At 36.7% G+C, this 16,434-nt stretch overlaps 1 protein-coding gene across 3 annotated transcripts in view; it reads right to left on the bottom strand.

Annotated features, from left to right (window-relative positions):
* Positions 1-407: 407 nt before the first annotated feature.
* MYH15 (myosin heavy chain 15) overlaps positions 408-16,434 on the bottom strand; it is an 84,154-nt gene continuing 68,127 nt past the window's right edge. For 2 of the 3 annotated variants that reach the window (XM_063305574.1, XM_063305575.1), the window contains exons 35-42: positions 15,698-15,890; positions 13,995-14,198; positions 12,554-12,679; positions 11,400-11,570; positions 9,220-9,324; positions 7,826-7,921; positions 4,786-4,923; positions 408-525 (exon numbers count right to left, since the gene is read on the bottom strand). In XM_063305574.1, the coding sequence (XP_063161644.1) occupies positions 508-525; positions 4,786-4,923; positions 7,826-7,921; positions 9,220-9,324; positions 11,400-11,570; positions 12,554-12,679; positions 13,995-14,198; positions 15,698-15,890 (1,051 nt within the window). In that variant the 3' untranslated portion in view covers positions 408-507. Of the gene's footprint in view, positions 526-4,779; positions 4,924-7,825; positions 7,922-9,219; positions 9,325-11,399; positions 11,571-12,553; positions 12,680-13,994; positions 14,199-15,697; positions 15,891-16,434 lie in introns of those variants that run through there. The other variant, XM_063305573.1, reaches the window with a different exon arrangement.

The raw sequence follows: 16,434 nt of genomic DNA, 5'->3' as shown, positions 1-16,434 counted from the left end.
CGTTAAATTTCTTTATGCATGATTATCTTTGAAATGTACTTTACCAAAACACTTAGGCTTGATTCAGGAACATTTAGCATGCTTTACTCTTTTCTGAAACATTTTTTGCTTTTAATCACCATGACCTTAAGTTACGTTATCACCTCTGGTTGGTTCATAGTTGGTGATGTGATTCATAAGGCTAGTAAAGAGGCAAGAACTTGAAAGAAAGCACAGCTGCTGAGCAATTTCCATTAATTTCAGCAGGGATTACTCAAAATATATTTTCTACTGAAGGGTGCCCTTTTTCTCCAACATTCTAAAGGAATCTCAACATGTAAGATAATGAACAGAATAAAATATTTTTATATCAAGCCTAGAAAAATGTATTTTTAAAACAGAGCAAAGACAACAGTAGGATATACTTCGGTTTTTATTAATTAAGAATGTTTTCTTCTGCTTCAGTATTTGATGAATGCTCTCTTTGTGAACACCATTCTAGCCATCAGTTATTCAAGGAAAATATATTTACTCCTCATCATGAACCTGAAACATGTAGTAAAACATAACAATACAATTTAGATGCAACAGAAATTACAATTGTAAAGAAATAACAGTAGAAAAGGAATGTGATGCAGTAGTTTACATTGAGAAGTTATTTATTCTGTGCTGGGCATCTAAAGTAAAGCTAAAAAATGTCTTAGAACCTGGAAAGCCTCTGCCTACTACTTTTGACCATACTGGTCAGATGGACTAATGATCTTGTATCCCTACACAAATTCTTAAAACAGTAATCTTTTACACTAATGCTATGAGAGTAGTATTAAACTTAGAGGAACTTCCTTATGAGTTAATATGTACAGAATTTCCCATTCAAAATGAAAAGGTCTTACACAAAATTCTTAGTTTCTCACTATTGGCATTTTGGAGCCATGAAGTAATATGGCCTCTGGGTGGGCACATATTGCTTGGCTCCATGAGCCTACTTTCACTGCAAACTGCAAGGTCTGTCTGGAATAGCCCCAGTTTCCTATGTGGAAAATATTTTAGCATAAGAAAGCATGTGTGTGACTAAGATGTGTGACTTGCTCAATGCATAATTATTTGGTAAACTTGTAAAGAACACAGGGGCACAACTCTTGATCTGCACACAGATAGGTAGAACATTAAGAACATCTGTTCCTGAAGGATTTATCACTGGATTGCGAGCAACTGCTCTTTAGTGAAAAACCTGTGGTATGTCTGCTTCAGCTCATCAGTTAGCTTAGCAGTTCACAGAACATCTATTTAGAGTTATTGAAGCACACCATCCAGCTTCCCATGGGCATAAATTTATCTGGGGTCTTAGACACACATTTTATCCTCAAATCATTATCTGAGGCATTTTATTTCCTTTTTAACTAAAACACGATTCTATTACAGCTAATAAAAAATATCTCAAAAGAAAATCAGTCTAGCATGGTATAGCAGTCACACAATGAGGTAACTAACGCATTTCTATATTGAGGCTTGTAAAGTAACTGCTTGATAAAACTGCCTCCATCATATAAAGGTGTCTGATTTCAGTATTTATAGTAGCTTCAGCATGAATTATCCTTTTATATCTTCCTAATCTGATATTTACATGATAATTCATGGTAACCTGAACTTACATTTTGGCCCCCAAATCATTAAAAAAATCTTGTGTCGGACATCTTTATCAATATTTATATTCCTGTGGTGGATTTATATATATATATATCCAATGAAATATTCAGTATCTGGAAACTGTGCATTGCCTTCTTTAACCACTTTTCTTTCACTTTCAGAAGTCTGCCAGACTAAAAATGAAACAAGGAGGTTAATGGCAGTTAACCTTTTTCATTTTATGGTCCTTCCTAACTCTTGCATTGATACAGTATCACCAGATGCCAGGTCAGAATTTAGGGGAAAGGAGAAAATGGAGTAAGGGATGGAAGTTGCTTGATCTCAAATTAGGTACTGGCTTCTTCTTCCCAGAATCTTTCTGTTCCATTGGTCGGTGGCCAAATGGTTTTCCTGGAGATTGTCTACAATTGACTCTGTAATGCTTGCTCGTCCAAGTTAAATTGTGCAGATGGTGCTTTCTACATGACTGCTGCTTCCAGTGACTATTTGTATATGTCCTCCGGGCAACTGAGAGGAGGTTAAGTAGTGCAATGCACTGCTAACAATATGAAGAGATGAGCCATCAGCTCTGCAAAGCTTGCCTATCAGAGGGTTCACAAAGGGACATGTTGCTGTTCTTTGTGTGTCCTCCTTCTTCTATAACTTGTATAGGCTAGAGAAAGCAAGACCATTGCATTCTTATTTTCTTCTGCTCTTGTGGGTGATTTTCTTTCCCTTTCTTCATATTAATGTACTTTTATCTAAACATTAAACTTATGTGTCTTCTCTGTAGAACAGTAATCCCTGCTTTTAAGTTTCTATGTCCAGTCTTTCTGCATTTGTTTCAGCTCACTCAGTTCCATCTTTTATTCCCCTTCATTCCCCTGATTTTTTTAAATTAGTTTCTCAAGCAGCACACAACTTGCATATTAATAAGAGGTACTGGCAGGGTGAGGGTGAGGTAGAGATGTGCTTTCCGTACTTTCAAAGGGTTCCATCACGCTTCCCTCTTTATTGACTAGTCTCAGTGTGGTACAGTAGAAATGATCCTATGCACCCAGCATCAGAGGAGGTAGCTGAAAATCCAACTAGTGAACTCAACTCCAAAAAGTTCTGCAGCAATATAACTGTGCCATCCAGTCTGCCACTACCAGCTTCACTGTCAAAGCCTGTCCCCTCTACCATACAATTGTTCAACTCTCAAAGCCATTTTTTCCCTTCATATCAGCTAACTGCATCCTTTGGTGTCATCACTAAAGCCAACTTCTTTCTACACCAACCCTATAACAGAAATCTGGCTGGGCTGTTGCCCACAATGGTGCAGAGGAATATGTGTGTCTTACTTCTTGCTCCTCCTAGGCTTGTCCTCTTCCTCACAGTCTAGCTGCTTGATTCTGAGAGTTTCTGAAGCAACACAACAGTGTCAACCAGCTAGTCTATCTACACTTGTCTTCACTGGTACAGTTGCTCAACTCAAATTTCCTGGCCTGCCTGCCCCTAACTCTGGCACCTACCTGCAATAAGATTATGGGAAGGAAGCCATTTGAGAAGTGAAACCCTTCTAATCTTTCAAATAGAATATTGCTAGCAAGCACAACTCTAGGAATTAATTCACATTGAGATTTGTCATTCATTGTCTTTTTGTGTCTTCCCAGAGGTGGTTCTTGTTAAGATAAAAAAGGCATCTTGAAGTGCAAAATTGAATTGGGCACCTGCAAATATTAAATCTTCAGTTTAACTAACATCAAGTCTTATTCACAAACCCACGTAGTATATATTTTTTCCAAGAATAGAAATGTACTTCAGATTGTAAGACTCTGGACTACTTCAAAAACAGAAGCAGAATTCTGCAGATAACACAATTGCCCTCATATCCTTCCCATGGGCATCCACTTGGCCATTGTGGGACCCAGAATACTGGACTAGATAAAAACAAAGTTCTTGTCATGCTCTCCTGACTGAGTAATATTTGCGGGGGGAAAGAGAAAGAGAGAAAAAAGGAGGGGAGGCTAAATATCCTGCATGCATTTTGTATTTTGAGTTGGAAGAAGGTTAACTGCCTCCAAGTTTCCAAAAATTGCTAGATTTTGCACATTCTCTCAATATTATAACACCAAACTGTGATTTTATTGTAGTGTTTGTAACTGCTTTAAAAAGGAAGCAATAGGAGACATAGGCACCCGTATCACCTGCAGAGACAGTGGGTCTGCTGTGGGTCTACTATATTTATCATAGATAGTATATGAGGTTGGGAGCTTTTGTTATTTACACAGGCTGTAGGCATGCTTATGTTCATTGGTGGTCCTCTGTGGGTGACCATGGTGACCATGACAACAACAGATGATTATGCAATCTGCCACTAGAGGCTACCCCTTTAGTCTCCACTGTTCTTTTGGAGCTTTCATTGTGTAAAATCAGTGAATAATTTCTTTTCTTCAATATCCACCGTCAGAGAAAATAACACTGATAAAAGTAGAAAACATGAAACCTAATTGCCCACATTATTAAAATTAGCAATACTATTAACAGCCACTTTTAAAGCTGTTTTGTGGCACAAATTTGAATTAAAAAAAAATCCTTTGTCAACTCCCAAATTGATTTTAATAGTCCCAGATTGCACCTTTAATGATTAATTGTAATATTAATTACAGTTACTCTAAAGGTACAATTACATGAGCAAAGCATGGATGATTAATACATGGTGGGTACCATTTTAATATGTGTAGTCCAGACTGAAATAATACCTTTTGGTTTCTTTGCTCAACAGTGCTTTATTTCTTATGATGCTCATATACTATATAGTACGTTTAGCTCTGCAAGAGCAGAAAGAGTGGGCCATTACAAGCCTAGCAGAGTCTTCCCCAGATGCATTAGGAGAATATAGTAGGCTGGTTGAGAAATAAATGATGGGAGTTTTTACCCTACATACCTAGTTGGAAAAGCCTAGTCTAGTGGTCACATGCCCCATTTTTTAATCTCAAGTTTTATCCCATCTGGCAGGAATGAATCTGGCAGGCATGGCCCTCTTTGCCAAAGGAGCCAGGCAGAGGAGAATCGAAAGTATAGTGGCTAGGAAAAAGGTAATTTCAGTGACAGATTCTAGATCCCCTCCTGCCCTTGTTCCTTTCCCTTGATCTCCCTCCACAGGTTTTAGCAGAATTATCCTCTTCTACCTCATACCTTTTTCATGCCAATGTCTCTTGACTTGGTCCTGAGCTTATTGACCTGGGATTCAGCAATCTCAGCTCGTTCTTCAGCATCATCCAGCTCATGCTGCTGTTTCCTATATTTTGCAAGGTATTGATTAGCTTGAGCTTCCTGTTGGGGAAAAATATACAAGGATATAACAATATTTGACTTTGATAATCAAGAAGCAATGGTCTTCTGAAACATGCAAACAAGGCAAATCAAGTTTTTTATATAGTAAGCTGTCCTTCCTAACTTGGTGCCTTTCAGATATATTGAACTGAAAGTTCTTTCACATCTTCTGGCCAGGAGATTATGGGAATTGTAACCCAACACCTCTAAAAAACACTAAGTTGGAAAAGGCTGTTGTAAGTCAGCGTTAAATATTTAATGATACTGTGCTGGAAAGCAGTTTTATTTAAACCAATCTATGAGACCACTAAGGAGGGATTTTTGGAAGTCAGGGATATCGGTTTCAAGCCTTCTGTTGGAGAAGAACAGAAAATTCAATATTCTTTACAGAAGGGAAGAAATAACAAATATTCTAAACACAGAGGATTCTCAACATTTGTTGCAATGAATCTTTCCAGGATAACTTAAGAATAACAGACAAATAGGCTGAGTTGCATCTCATAATTGGCTTGTTTGGTTTTGGCTTAACATAATGGGTAAACCTAACTGCTATGGTTTATAAAACATGCTTTTTGGAAGGAATGCTTTTTTTCTAGACTGATAGGAATAGTAGGTGCTAACAGGATAAAATCCAAACTGAACACTATTTCATTTGCATTTAACTTTAATTAGAATTAAAAATAATTAATTGCTGCTCTCCAATCATATCAATGGTGTCAATAGGGGGGATAAAAAAAACTCAGGATGGCAGTCATAATTGAACGATTGAAGCCCCTTTTATAAATGAACTGATGTCACACACATGTACAAAATGTGGGGCTTGGGTCACATGATTGCAGCTACCATACTGAGGTGTTTTAACCCCCTGCAGGTACCACTGAATCATATATGAAACTTTTCCCTCCGTTAAAAATAATTTGGTAATTTCTATTTTGATATCTCTGGATGTCACTTGGGGGCTGCATATGGTTCTGGGGCCTGAAATTGTGCATTTCTCCTTTGTAGCCTAGCATGCTGCATGAACCCAACTATCTGTGGTCTATTCAATAAACCATGATTAAATCAAGGTTTCTGGACTGAACAATTAAGTGGTAGATATCAAAGTGTGGAATTAGGCAGATCAGCAAGCAGAATAAGGTTTAAGAAATGAACAGGGAATTATTACTTTTTTGACTATAAAGTCAAAATTATTTGCTGTTAAAGTACAGGATGGAATGCTGAAAGAGCCATCGCCATGGTGAGACTAAATTTATTTTGGAAGTTTAATATTTCACTCTCTTAGTGGCTCAGTATAGATTCCAAACTTGTTCTATTCTTGTGTTGCATTGTTATTATATTTAAATTACATTTAAGTATTTATCAGAATCTAATCTAATGCAAGCTTTGTTGTTTATTCGTTCAGTCACTTCGGACTCTTCGTGACTTCATGGACCAGCCCACGCCAGAGCTTCCTGTCAGTTGTCACCACCCCGAGCAACCTCAAGGACGAGTCTGTCACCTCTAGAATATCATCTATCCATCTTACCCTTGGTCGGCCCCTCTTCCTTTTGTCTTCCACTCTCCCTAGCATCAGCATCTTCTCCAGGGTGTCCTGTCTTCTCATTATGTGGCCAAAGTATTTCAGTTTTGCCTTTAATATCATTCCCTCAAGTGAGCAGTCTGGCATTATTTCCTGGAGAATGGACTGGTTTGATCTTCTTGCAGTCCAAGGCACTCTCAGAATTTTCCTCCAACACCACAGTTCAAAAGCATCTATCTTCCTTCTCTCAGCCTTCCTTATGGTCCAGCTCTTGCAGCCATATGTTACTACTGGGAATACCGTTGCTTTAACTATGCGGGCCTTTGTTGTCAGCATGATGACTCTGCTCTTGACTATTTTATTGAGATTTGTCAATGCAAGCTAATGAAACCTTTTTCAAGTCTATTACAAAACCTTATTTTAAATTATATATATATATATGTGTATGTGTATGTGTGTGTGTGTGTGTGTGTGTGTACACACACACATACATACATACATACTGTGTGTGTGTGTTTGTATATATATATATATATCTTTATCTGAATAAAAAATTGGATTTATCATTTATTTTATGAGTTACACCTTACACCATTTTGCTTTTAACCATTTATTTTGCTTTACATTTGTTGTGGCCTATGGTTGAAAAATATAATTTTTGACAGGCAGTTTCATGTTCAGTGTGAAGGTTTCAAGGGGGAATTCCTTTCACCCTTATTTTCCAAAGCTGGTAATTTTTTTAACTGAGCAGCATCCACAACACAGAGCAGCAGTGATAGAAACTGTGGTGTGTGTTTGTGTGCGCATGCACATGTGTGGGTTTCTAACCCAGCAAGAAATAACATCTGGGTTTTAAGGAAGAAGCCTAATCTAACCTACAGATTGCACTGAGGTAAGAAGACTGACATATCTTTGAGAAAACCTTGTGTGCAAGTTGCTTTATGCAACTGCTTCCTATCCTATGGGATTACAGCTTTCAGTAAACACACATATTACTTTGTTTCTCTTCTGCAGGGTAATAAGTGAGATCTATCAATATCTATTGAGGCAGAAACAGAAAATAGAGTGAACTCTTTTATGATAAAGTGGCATCCCTTATCATGCCAAGATAAATGATTCCATATCATAAAGTATCATTAATTTTCAACTCTGTAGAATGAAATCGTATTTGTATACAGTACATTTCAAGAATAATTTCCTGTATTTCTGATGTTCAGGCACTAGTGATGTTGCTTCTTTAGCCAAAATGGCCTCATTGACACAGAAGAGGACAGTATAAGACAGTCTGGGAAAACTCCATGCAATAAAAAAAAAATTAGGGAAAAAGAAAGAAAAACTAAATGACCAATAATCATTACTGATGTGTTCTACTATACCACTTACAGCTTCTTCTGCTTGGTGCTTATAGCTTTTTACTTTCAGTTGCAATTTATCAATCAGCTCCTGCATTCTTGTCAAGTTCTTTTTGTCTTCTTCTGCCTTTATAGAACAAATAAAGGATTAGGTGTCAGCAGCCATGAGCTATGCACAAATGCTAGCCTAATACGTGAAATTGTTTGCTTTACTGGAAGTCCAAAATGTTGTTTATCAAGAGATAACTCTTTAATTTTATTATATTTTCATCTTGCTGTTCTTCCAGGTAGCTCAGGGTGACCTACACTGGGCTGCTCTATTTTATCTCATAACAACACATGAGAGTCAAGAAAAGAAGAGGTGGGGAATCACAGATTTTATCACATCCAGAATAATACAGAAAATGGTACTCCTCTTTCCTTCCAGAAAACAATAAAATACAAAAATAAAATTATTTCAATTAAACAAAATGTCATCATTGTTCACATGAGTAGAAACAAGTGGGCTAGTTGTACACTCTTGCACATTTTAATTACATTTTTTAAAAAAGAATCTTTTTTAAAAAATGAAGGACATAAATACTGCTATCATCATCCACTATTAACTGAAGATGCTAGTTAACACTGATATCCTCCATCAGGAGAGGAAATATAGGCCCGTGGATATCAGTTGGAGCTTTAGCTGCACTTTATTCAAGACTCCTTTCCAACCTAGAACTGTTCCTATTAAGGAACAATTTTGTATAACACTATTTTAGGGGAAAGAGTCTTTACACTTAATATGAAAAGAAGTATGGCATCCTCCAGCTCAGCAGGCATGGACTCCTGATGTTTGCTCTGTCTTCTGACAAGTACTACTGATCATTTCTGTTTTCCATTCTCTAAAGTTAATAGAAGTTACAGTAAATTATCTAACAAACAGTAATCAAATAAATTAACCTATACTATAGTAATAAGTTAACTTATATTAATAAATAAACTTCTACTGTAGTAAGGAAGTTCTTTGTCTTTGAATAATATAAAGAAGTCAAGTCAGGAACTAGTAGTTCTTGCACCCTTTACAGAACGTGTTCAGCTTCCAAACTGCCAGGTCACACTGACATTTTCTGCATTCCATGCTAACCAGGAAGTATTCAGGATTTTAGAAGGAAATGGTGATAGAAATGAGAAGGTGGTAGTAAAAGTAGAACCTTTTCTCTTTCTCTTCAACACCTCTGCTCCATTCTCCATTGCCCAAAGCTATTTTGGACAATTCACACTAGAGGTACAGCAAAATAGCAGGCTTGCTTTGTTATTTGCAGCCAATATTTCTTCAGAGTTTCTTAAGAAATGCTGCTTTATATACATGTGTGATAGAAAGTATATATTTGGAAAACATGTGTTATTTTAGTGCAGTATTTCAGATTTTCATTTAACTAGAATTACCTGATAAGTCAACTCTTTGATACGCCTCTCATATTTGCGGACTCCTTTCTGAGACTCTGTATTTCGCCGAACCTCTGCTTCTAGCTCATTTTCTAGCTCACGAACCTGCACCGGGACAGAAATATTGTTAGACTGGATTTACCATAGCACTGAGCTCAGGGTGAACAACTTTTCATGGATTGCAAATGTAATTCATTCTCCTGATTACTAATAATTCTTCTAGTTATTCTATGATGTCATTAGAAGGGATAAAATTTTTGCCTTTTTAAAGGGTTTATGGAAAGTTTTTAGAATGGGAAGAATGACAGTTCACCTCTCAGAAATCTTATATTCCCTTTCCCATCCTTAACATTTTTACCTAAACACTATACTGCTAAAATTAAGCTATATTGTTTCAAGTTTCAGTGGTATGGTTTCAGCTTATTTTCTGATAGATGGGAAGAGTTTTAAAGGTGAGAATAGCAGTCTCTTCTTCCAGGGACCTTGTACTCCCACTGTCTTATTTATTTATTTGAATTTGTTAGCTGCCCAGTGGACCCAGTGGACTCTGGGTGGTGTAGAAAGCTGGAAAATCCATAAAAACAGGTCAAATGTAGGACCATGATATTTATTAGGGATAATGATTAGTGGAGTGGAATGGTAAAGAATATGTATTATATATTATAGTAATTATTTTTTGGGAGCCAATTGCAACAAAATTTCATTTTAATGTGCACCTTGGTCTATAGTAGAATGACAATAAAAGTTTATTCTATTCTATTATAAAACATCAAACCAAATGAACAGCACAGACTAAAACAATCTTATAAACAACACAGTCAAACAAAATAGTCCCAGGCCTAGGACCATAGCCAGGTTTTCAGAGCTTTTTAGAACCCTAGGAGAGATGACATAGTCTTTATCTTTGGGGGGATGCTGCTCCACAGGGTGGGGGCTGTGACAGGGAAGGCATGCTTCCTTGGTCCCACAAAGGTGACAACATTTAATAGAAGGGACCTGGAGCACACCCATTCTGCCAGAACATACCAAGCAGGTAAAAATGATTGGAGATAAGTGGTCCCTCAGATATCCAGGCCCTATGCCATATTTGCCCTTTTATCAAAAGATTGCAATGAAATTCAATCATTTCCTTCTGAATTTTGTCTTTCGGGTGGGGTGCACAGGATGTTAATCGCATGTTGTGATTTGTAAAGTATGGTTTACAGTAAAATACGATGAGAATCCAATGGTTTATATGGCATTGGCTTTGTAATGCCAGGAAGTTAGTAAGTTAGTCCATGAGATTATGGATCTGTGCAACCCAGTGATTTGCAATAATGTTAGTACCTGGCAGAAAATGTAAAAGTTTTTAAACTACATAGCTAAATTACAGGATGCAAAAAACAGGAACCTTGGATATGGTAGAGAAATAGAGGACTGATTTGGGGAAGAGATACATTAGATCTTCCTAGAATTAAAATTTCAGAGTGTCCATGTGCAGCTCAGCTAACGTGGAGGCTAACAAGTGTTACCAGGAAGGAGACTACACAGCAGACTTGAGATCAAGAGAGGCAAAAAAAAACCAAGTTAAAGACCTGACTCATAAAGGCAGGACAAAACCAGCCACCTACATGAGACACTGGCAGAGATAATTTAGAGTAAATATATTTATTCAACATATGGGGAGAGTTGGTACTGGAATTTAGTCTGGTAGTGTAGAATGTTATGATTGTACCTGTACATATATCTATAAGCTGCTCTCTAACGATATAAGCAAAACTGTAAGAAGTTGAGAGGCGGAAGATTATTTATGTTATTGGATACCCTAGAAGGGAAATTGCCCCTTTGGACTATGTGTGGAAGGTTTGGCACCAGGGCTGATGGACAGGCATTCTATAGATTCTGCTTGGAAGACTTCTGGGGAGAATCAGTTCTTGTATTAAGGATCGGTTCCTATCTTATAGCAAGGGCTATATCTGCTTTAAAATTAACTAAAAGTTTGGGTAAAAATATCAATCATTTCTGTATACTATTTTCTATCATTTTTAAAGACATATTAGGTACTTTTAAACCAAAGTGTACTAAGTTTATTTTTAAAGCAAATAATATTTACTCAGCCAGAATTGTGCTCTGAATCTGTTAATGAGTACACATTTTTGAAGTAGGCAACAATCACTTGATGTGAATTCAAAGAAAAATACCCTAGATTCCAACTTCTGAATCTGCTTCTTGCCTCCTTTGAGGGCAATTTGTTCTGCTTCATCGAGTCTCTTCTGTAAATCTTTGATAGTCTGTTCCATGTTCTTTTTCATGCGCTCCAAGTGAGCACTGGTATCTTGCTCTTTCTTAAGTTCTTCAGCCATCATTGCTGCCTGGAATAACATAAAGAGGTGAAATGATATCTCCTACAGCACCAAAGTAAGTTTTAGTTTTGATGATTTAACATACATAGGAAGTCCTTAAGCTCCAGATAAATCCTCACATCTAATCATAGATGATAATGGTCTAAATAAGTACTATAACAAAGCAATTATTTTGGCTGGAATGAGAAATTCCTATCTCAGAATCCCAAAAGCCGAACCCATACATTTTCCTTTTTTTCTTTTCTGGAATTGCTTGAAACCAATGGAAAGAAACAAACTACTGCTACTGGACTGCATAGTTCCCTCTTCTCTCAGGTCTGGTTAGCTGTGTATCCCGCAGATACACAGCCTTTTTGAGCATGCCTATTAATTAACATTAATTTTCATTTATTGGATAGGCTTAAATGCTACATTTCATTCTATTGCATCTTAAAGCAATTTACAATTTTATCTCACCATCCTCAAAGGAGGAGACACCAAAGTCAATATTGCCATACAGGGTCATATGACTTCAGAATGCAACATTATATTTTTATTATTATTCATTAGTTAACAAGTTCTCTAGGCATTGCAGAAGGTCATAAAAAAACAGAATACTATCACAATTTTTAAAAATCTTAAAAATCTACTCAGCACAAAACAAAAAAAGAACAACATTGTGTTCTTTGTGCCAAAGAAACTGGAATAAGGGTGCCTGGTAAACATTTTATCATTTCACTAGAGACACTGTAGGAGGAAAGCTGCATTAGTCTATCATGGCAAAAAATCAGAGGAGTCTGGTAGCACCTTTTAATAAGCTTTTTAATAGTAAGCTTTTTATTAATAATTAATATAACTTTACTATTAAGCTTTTATTTAAAAATGTATCCCTTTTAATAATATTTGTAAGGCAGAAAAGGTGCTACCAGACTCCTTGGGATTCAAAAATGGCTGACATATTAAAAAAGGACAAACATGCAAAAATAAGAGTAATAGGAGTTTGTTTTACATACATCAGTGATTGCTTTTTTGGCCTTTTCTTCAGCGTTCCTGCACTCCTGTATAGCTTCTTCCACTTCATTTTGTATTTGAGTGATATCATTCTCCAGCTTCTTCTTCTGGTTGATTAGGCTTGTATTCTTTTGTTTCAAAAATAAAAGGGAAAGGAACATTCATTAGGGGAACAGGATTATCTGTAACAATGGAACCAGTGCTAATCAGATGAAATATAACACGAGACTTATTCATACATCATGCCTGGTAGCGTAACTTGTGTATTATTTCCAAGAGGCACACTAGTGAAAAATCAGTAAGGCCAATTTCTGCTTCAAAGCAGAATCCTCCACATCAGATCCTTCTTGAGCCACCAGAACTTCAGAACACCAGAAGTCAGCCATGAGTTACGAATGGTGTATGTGTTGGCATAAATTGGATGGGGAATCCTGAGCATTTGCCAGAGAAAAACAACAGAGAATCTTGGGCCTCTTTATGAGATGCATCTATGGAGTGGTCCCTAGCCCATGAAAGCTTATGACACAATATATTTGCTAAATTTTTGAGGCCACAGGATTCTCTATACTTTTGGAAACTGGTAAAGAAATCTCCCATCTGAATAAAATGGGCTCTATATTTTATGCAAGCAAAAAGAGCCTAGAAAGCATGATATTTTATATTTATATGCATTTTATATATTTATTGTTTTAGTGATTGTTTTGTTGTAAACCACCCAGAGTCCCTCTGGTGGGAGGAGACAAATTTGATAAATAAATAAATAAATAAATATTACAAAGTTTTTTCATACTAGTTTGCAAAAACATCACCAATATTGGCTGATAACTATATCCCAGTCTGTAACTAAGACAATAGCAAGGAAGCAAGAAAAAAGTGATCTAGTCAAGATGATATTCTTGGAAGTCTCATTATTTCCACAAGAAAGACCTATGACTTTCAGACTTCTATGGAAATAGAGGGATTTAAAGAAACTTAAACAAGGTACCTAATTCTTGTACTGAAATTATCTGGATATTCTCTAAACTTCTTGCAGCAGAACAGAAGAACAACCTTAAACTAAAGGAGATCATTTGGATGGAAAGAATGTCCAACAGGAAACAAACAGCTAATGGGTGGATAAATATTCTCTTAGGCACAAAGGTTTTTTAAAGAAATGATCACAATCATAGAACTATTGTACAAAGCCAATTTTCTTTGACCTAGAGGCCAAAAGACCAACACATTTAAAATATTGCTCATTCTGTAATATATACAGTACGTTAGTCTTTTTTTTCCCTACTCACTCAGAAACAAACCTGGTGGATAAATCCATTATTTCATATATAAAGGAATGATTGCCCACAACCAGGAAGCACAAAGACATCACCCCTTCTTGTGAAATGTTGGGTTTATTATCCACAAGGAGACAAAGAAAAGAACTCTAGAGTGAGCATGCAAGCCAACCTGGGTGTGCAGAAGGTTGACACGTTCAGTGGCTTCTAATAATTCTTGTTCTGCCAATTTACGACCACGCTCTGTCTGGTCCAATACAGCCCTCAGCTCATCCAGCTCAGATTGGAGAAGAGTATTACGTCGATCAGTAACAGCCAATTGCTCTTTGAAATCCTCATTCAGGTGTGTTGAATCATCAAGCTGCACTTGCAAATCCTGAAACAAAACAGGAATTCTCACATATGTCTGCAGCTGGCACCTTTGATCAAGCTGAACTCCTGGTGAATGCCTGGACATGTCCATGCAGTTTTCTTGACAACAAAGCAGAAAAGGTTTGCCATTGCTTTCTTGCAGGATCTCTCTCCCTCCCTCCCCCTCTCTCTCTCTCTTCTTTAGCTACAGCCCTGGGATTCCTGATGTCGCCTGTCCACACCTAGGCTCAACTGTGTTTCATTTTTACTGAGACCAGCAAAGATTAGGTAGACACTGCTAATGTTTCCTCTCATTATCTTGGAGCAGCTGTAAGGTCTATATCCAGGTAACCTGAGCTACATAATTGTCATTAAGAGAACCAAGAGCTCCAGGACTTATAAGAGCGATCTCAAAATCATATTTTCTTAAAGTATTGGTTTCTTCCAGATCTGCTTCTTGAGAAGTACAGTTCTCCAAACATTTGGATTTTCCTTAGTGTTTTAATCTTACAGGTGGGCAGAATATAACATCTGCAGTGATAGTTATAACTCCCTTCTGTCTCTTTTCTCCACTTTCTAACAAATAACATGAGCGTATGTGTTTCATACATCTGTAGGCACATCTTTCATTAAAAATATAAAAAGAAACACAGAGAGAATGAAATTCAAAACTCTACCACTTTTAAATATGTTCCTTGTCTCACTTCCATCTAGCTTTCTATTTTTTCACTTCAAAGTAAAATGAATATTTTAAAGAAATGTATGGAAAGTCTGATTACTTTCAAACAAGCTAGAGAGTTCTGAATTTCCTCATTAGCCGAAAGACTTGCAGAATTTCAAATTTCATTCTGCCACATATGTGCATACACACATACATGTCTGCATATTTATGTAATGCCTGTCCATATGCTTACTATGACCATTATATTTGAAGGAGTGGAGAGAAGAAAATTAAAATGGATGGGACAGGTATGCACTAATCTGGGAAATCCTGTCATAATTTGCATGCCGACGTGAGCATGATACAATAACTTTCTTTGAAAATGCATTTATTGTGTGAGAAAGATAGAGCTTCTTAACACTATTGAAGCTGCACAGTCAGCAGGGAAAAATACTGGTAGATATCATAGCAAACTTACAGTCTCTATACCACATTTGCCATCATACTGTAGAATGAAAGTTATGGCATAAACAGAAAAGGCTAAGTAGTCTGGCTGATGGATTTTTTTATTCTTCCCACAATTTTCTCTATACATGTTCTTTTACCCAGGTGAACTTGTTCTTCTTTTAGAATGGCAGGAAAAGAATGTCTTTCCGACCATCAGATGAGATGTAGCAGAGAGGCTGAACACCACTATTTAAAGCTCCCCAAACCCACTTTAGTACGTTGAAAATAAAATGGGTTGGCAATTCCAGAGTTTTCCTACAATGCCAAATCTGAAACTTAGCATGCCATCTGCATCTGTTCAGAGTTTTTTTTTCTTGGTTAATGAACAGATTCTATTAACAATATTCAAGGAATACCTTTATTTGAGCCTGAAGGATGCGTGTGGTCTTTGTTGCCTCAGAAGCATGCCGGTTAGCGTGGCTCAGCTGGATTTCCATCTCATTGAGGTCACCTTCCATCTTCTTCTTCAGTCGGACAGCCTCATTTCTGCTCTTAGCTTCAGAATCCAAGGTAGACTGCAGTGTGTCTATTGTACGCTGTTGGTTTCTCCTGATTTTGAAATAATATTTTAAATATAGATACGCCTTTCTCCTCAAGTCATCTTCAAGCATTTTTCCTTTTTTTTTTTTACTATCAGGAAGGCTATTATATTTTTGTCTATCTGCCTGCCTGCCTTCCTGGCTTAATTCTTAATTCTTAAAAAGTGATTCCAGGTTTTCTTGTTTATTTCCTTTTGTTTATTAATTTATCTTTTGTCAACATATTGCGCAGACAGTAATTATCAATCAGTCTTAACAACATTCTTGCAAATTAAGACAGCATGTGCAGATGGTTCAGCAGATTCATAAGCAGAAGTAAATTGCCCTCTTCTACATAATGTGTTACTGGCAGAATAACTATGAAAAAAAAATCTTATGACAGTTAAGAAATATAGATCATCTGTGTCTACTTCATGTTTAAAAACTTCATTGGATCCAGACTAACAGCATAATCTCTTGAATGTTTTTTTTTCAAAAACAAGACCATTGATTGCTATGGAGTTTACCTCTTAGTAAGATTGCTTAGGATTGTGAGCTACTTAGAGTGGGATGGA

The sequence above is a fragment of the Candoia aspera genome, chromosome 5 (genome assembly GCF_035149785.1).
Source record: "Candoia aspera isolate rCanAsp1 chromosome 5, rCanAsp1.hap2, whole genome shotgun sequence".
In the NCBI taxonomy this organism is placed as follows: Eukaryota; Metazoa; Chordata; class Lepidosauria; order Squamata; family Boidae; genus Candoia; species Candoia aspera.
Note: the sequence above shows the minus strand (reverse complement) of the source record. Positions and strands in the feature narration are given on the sequence as shown.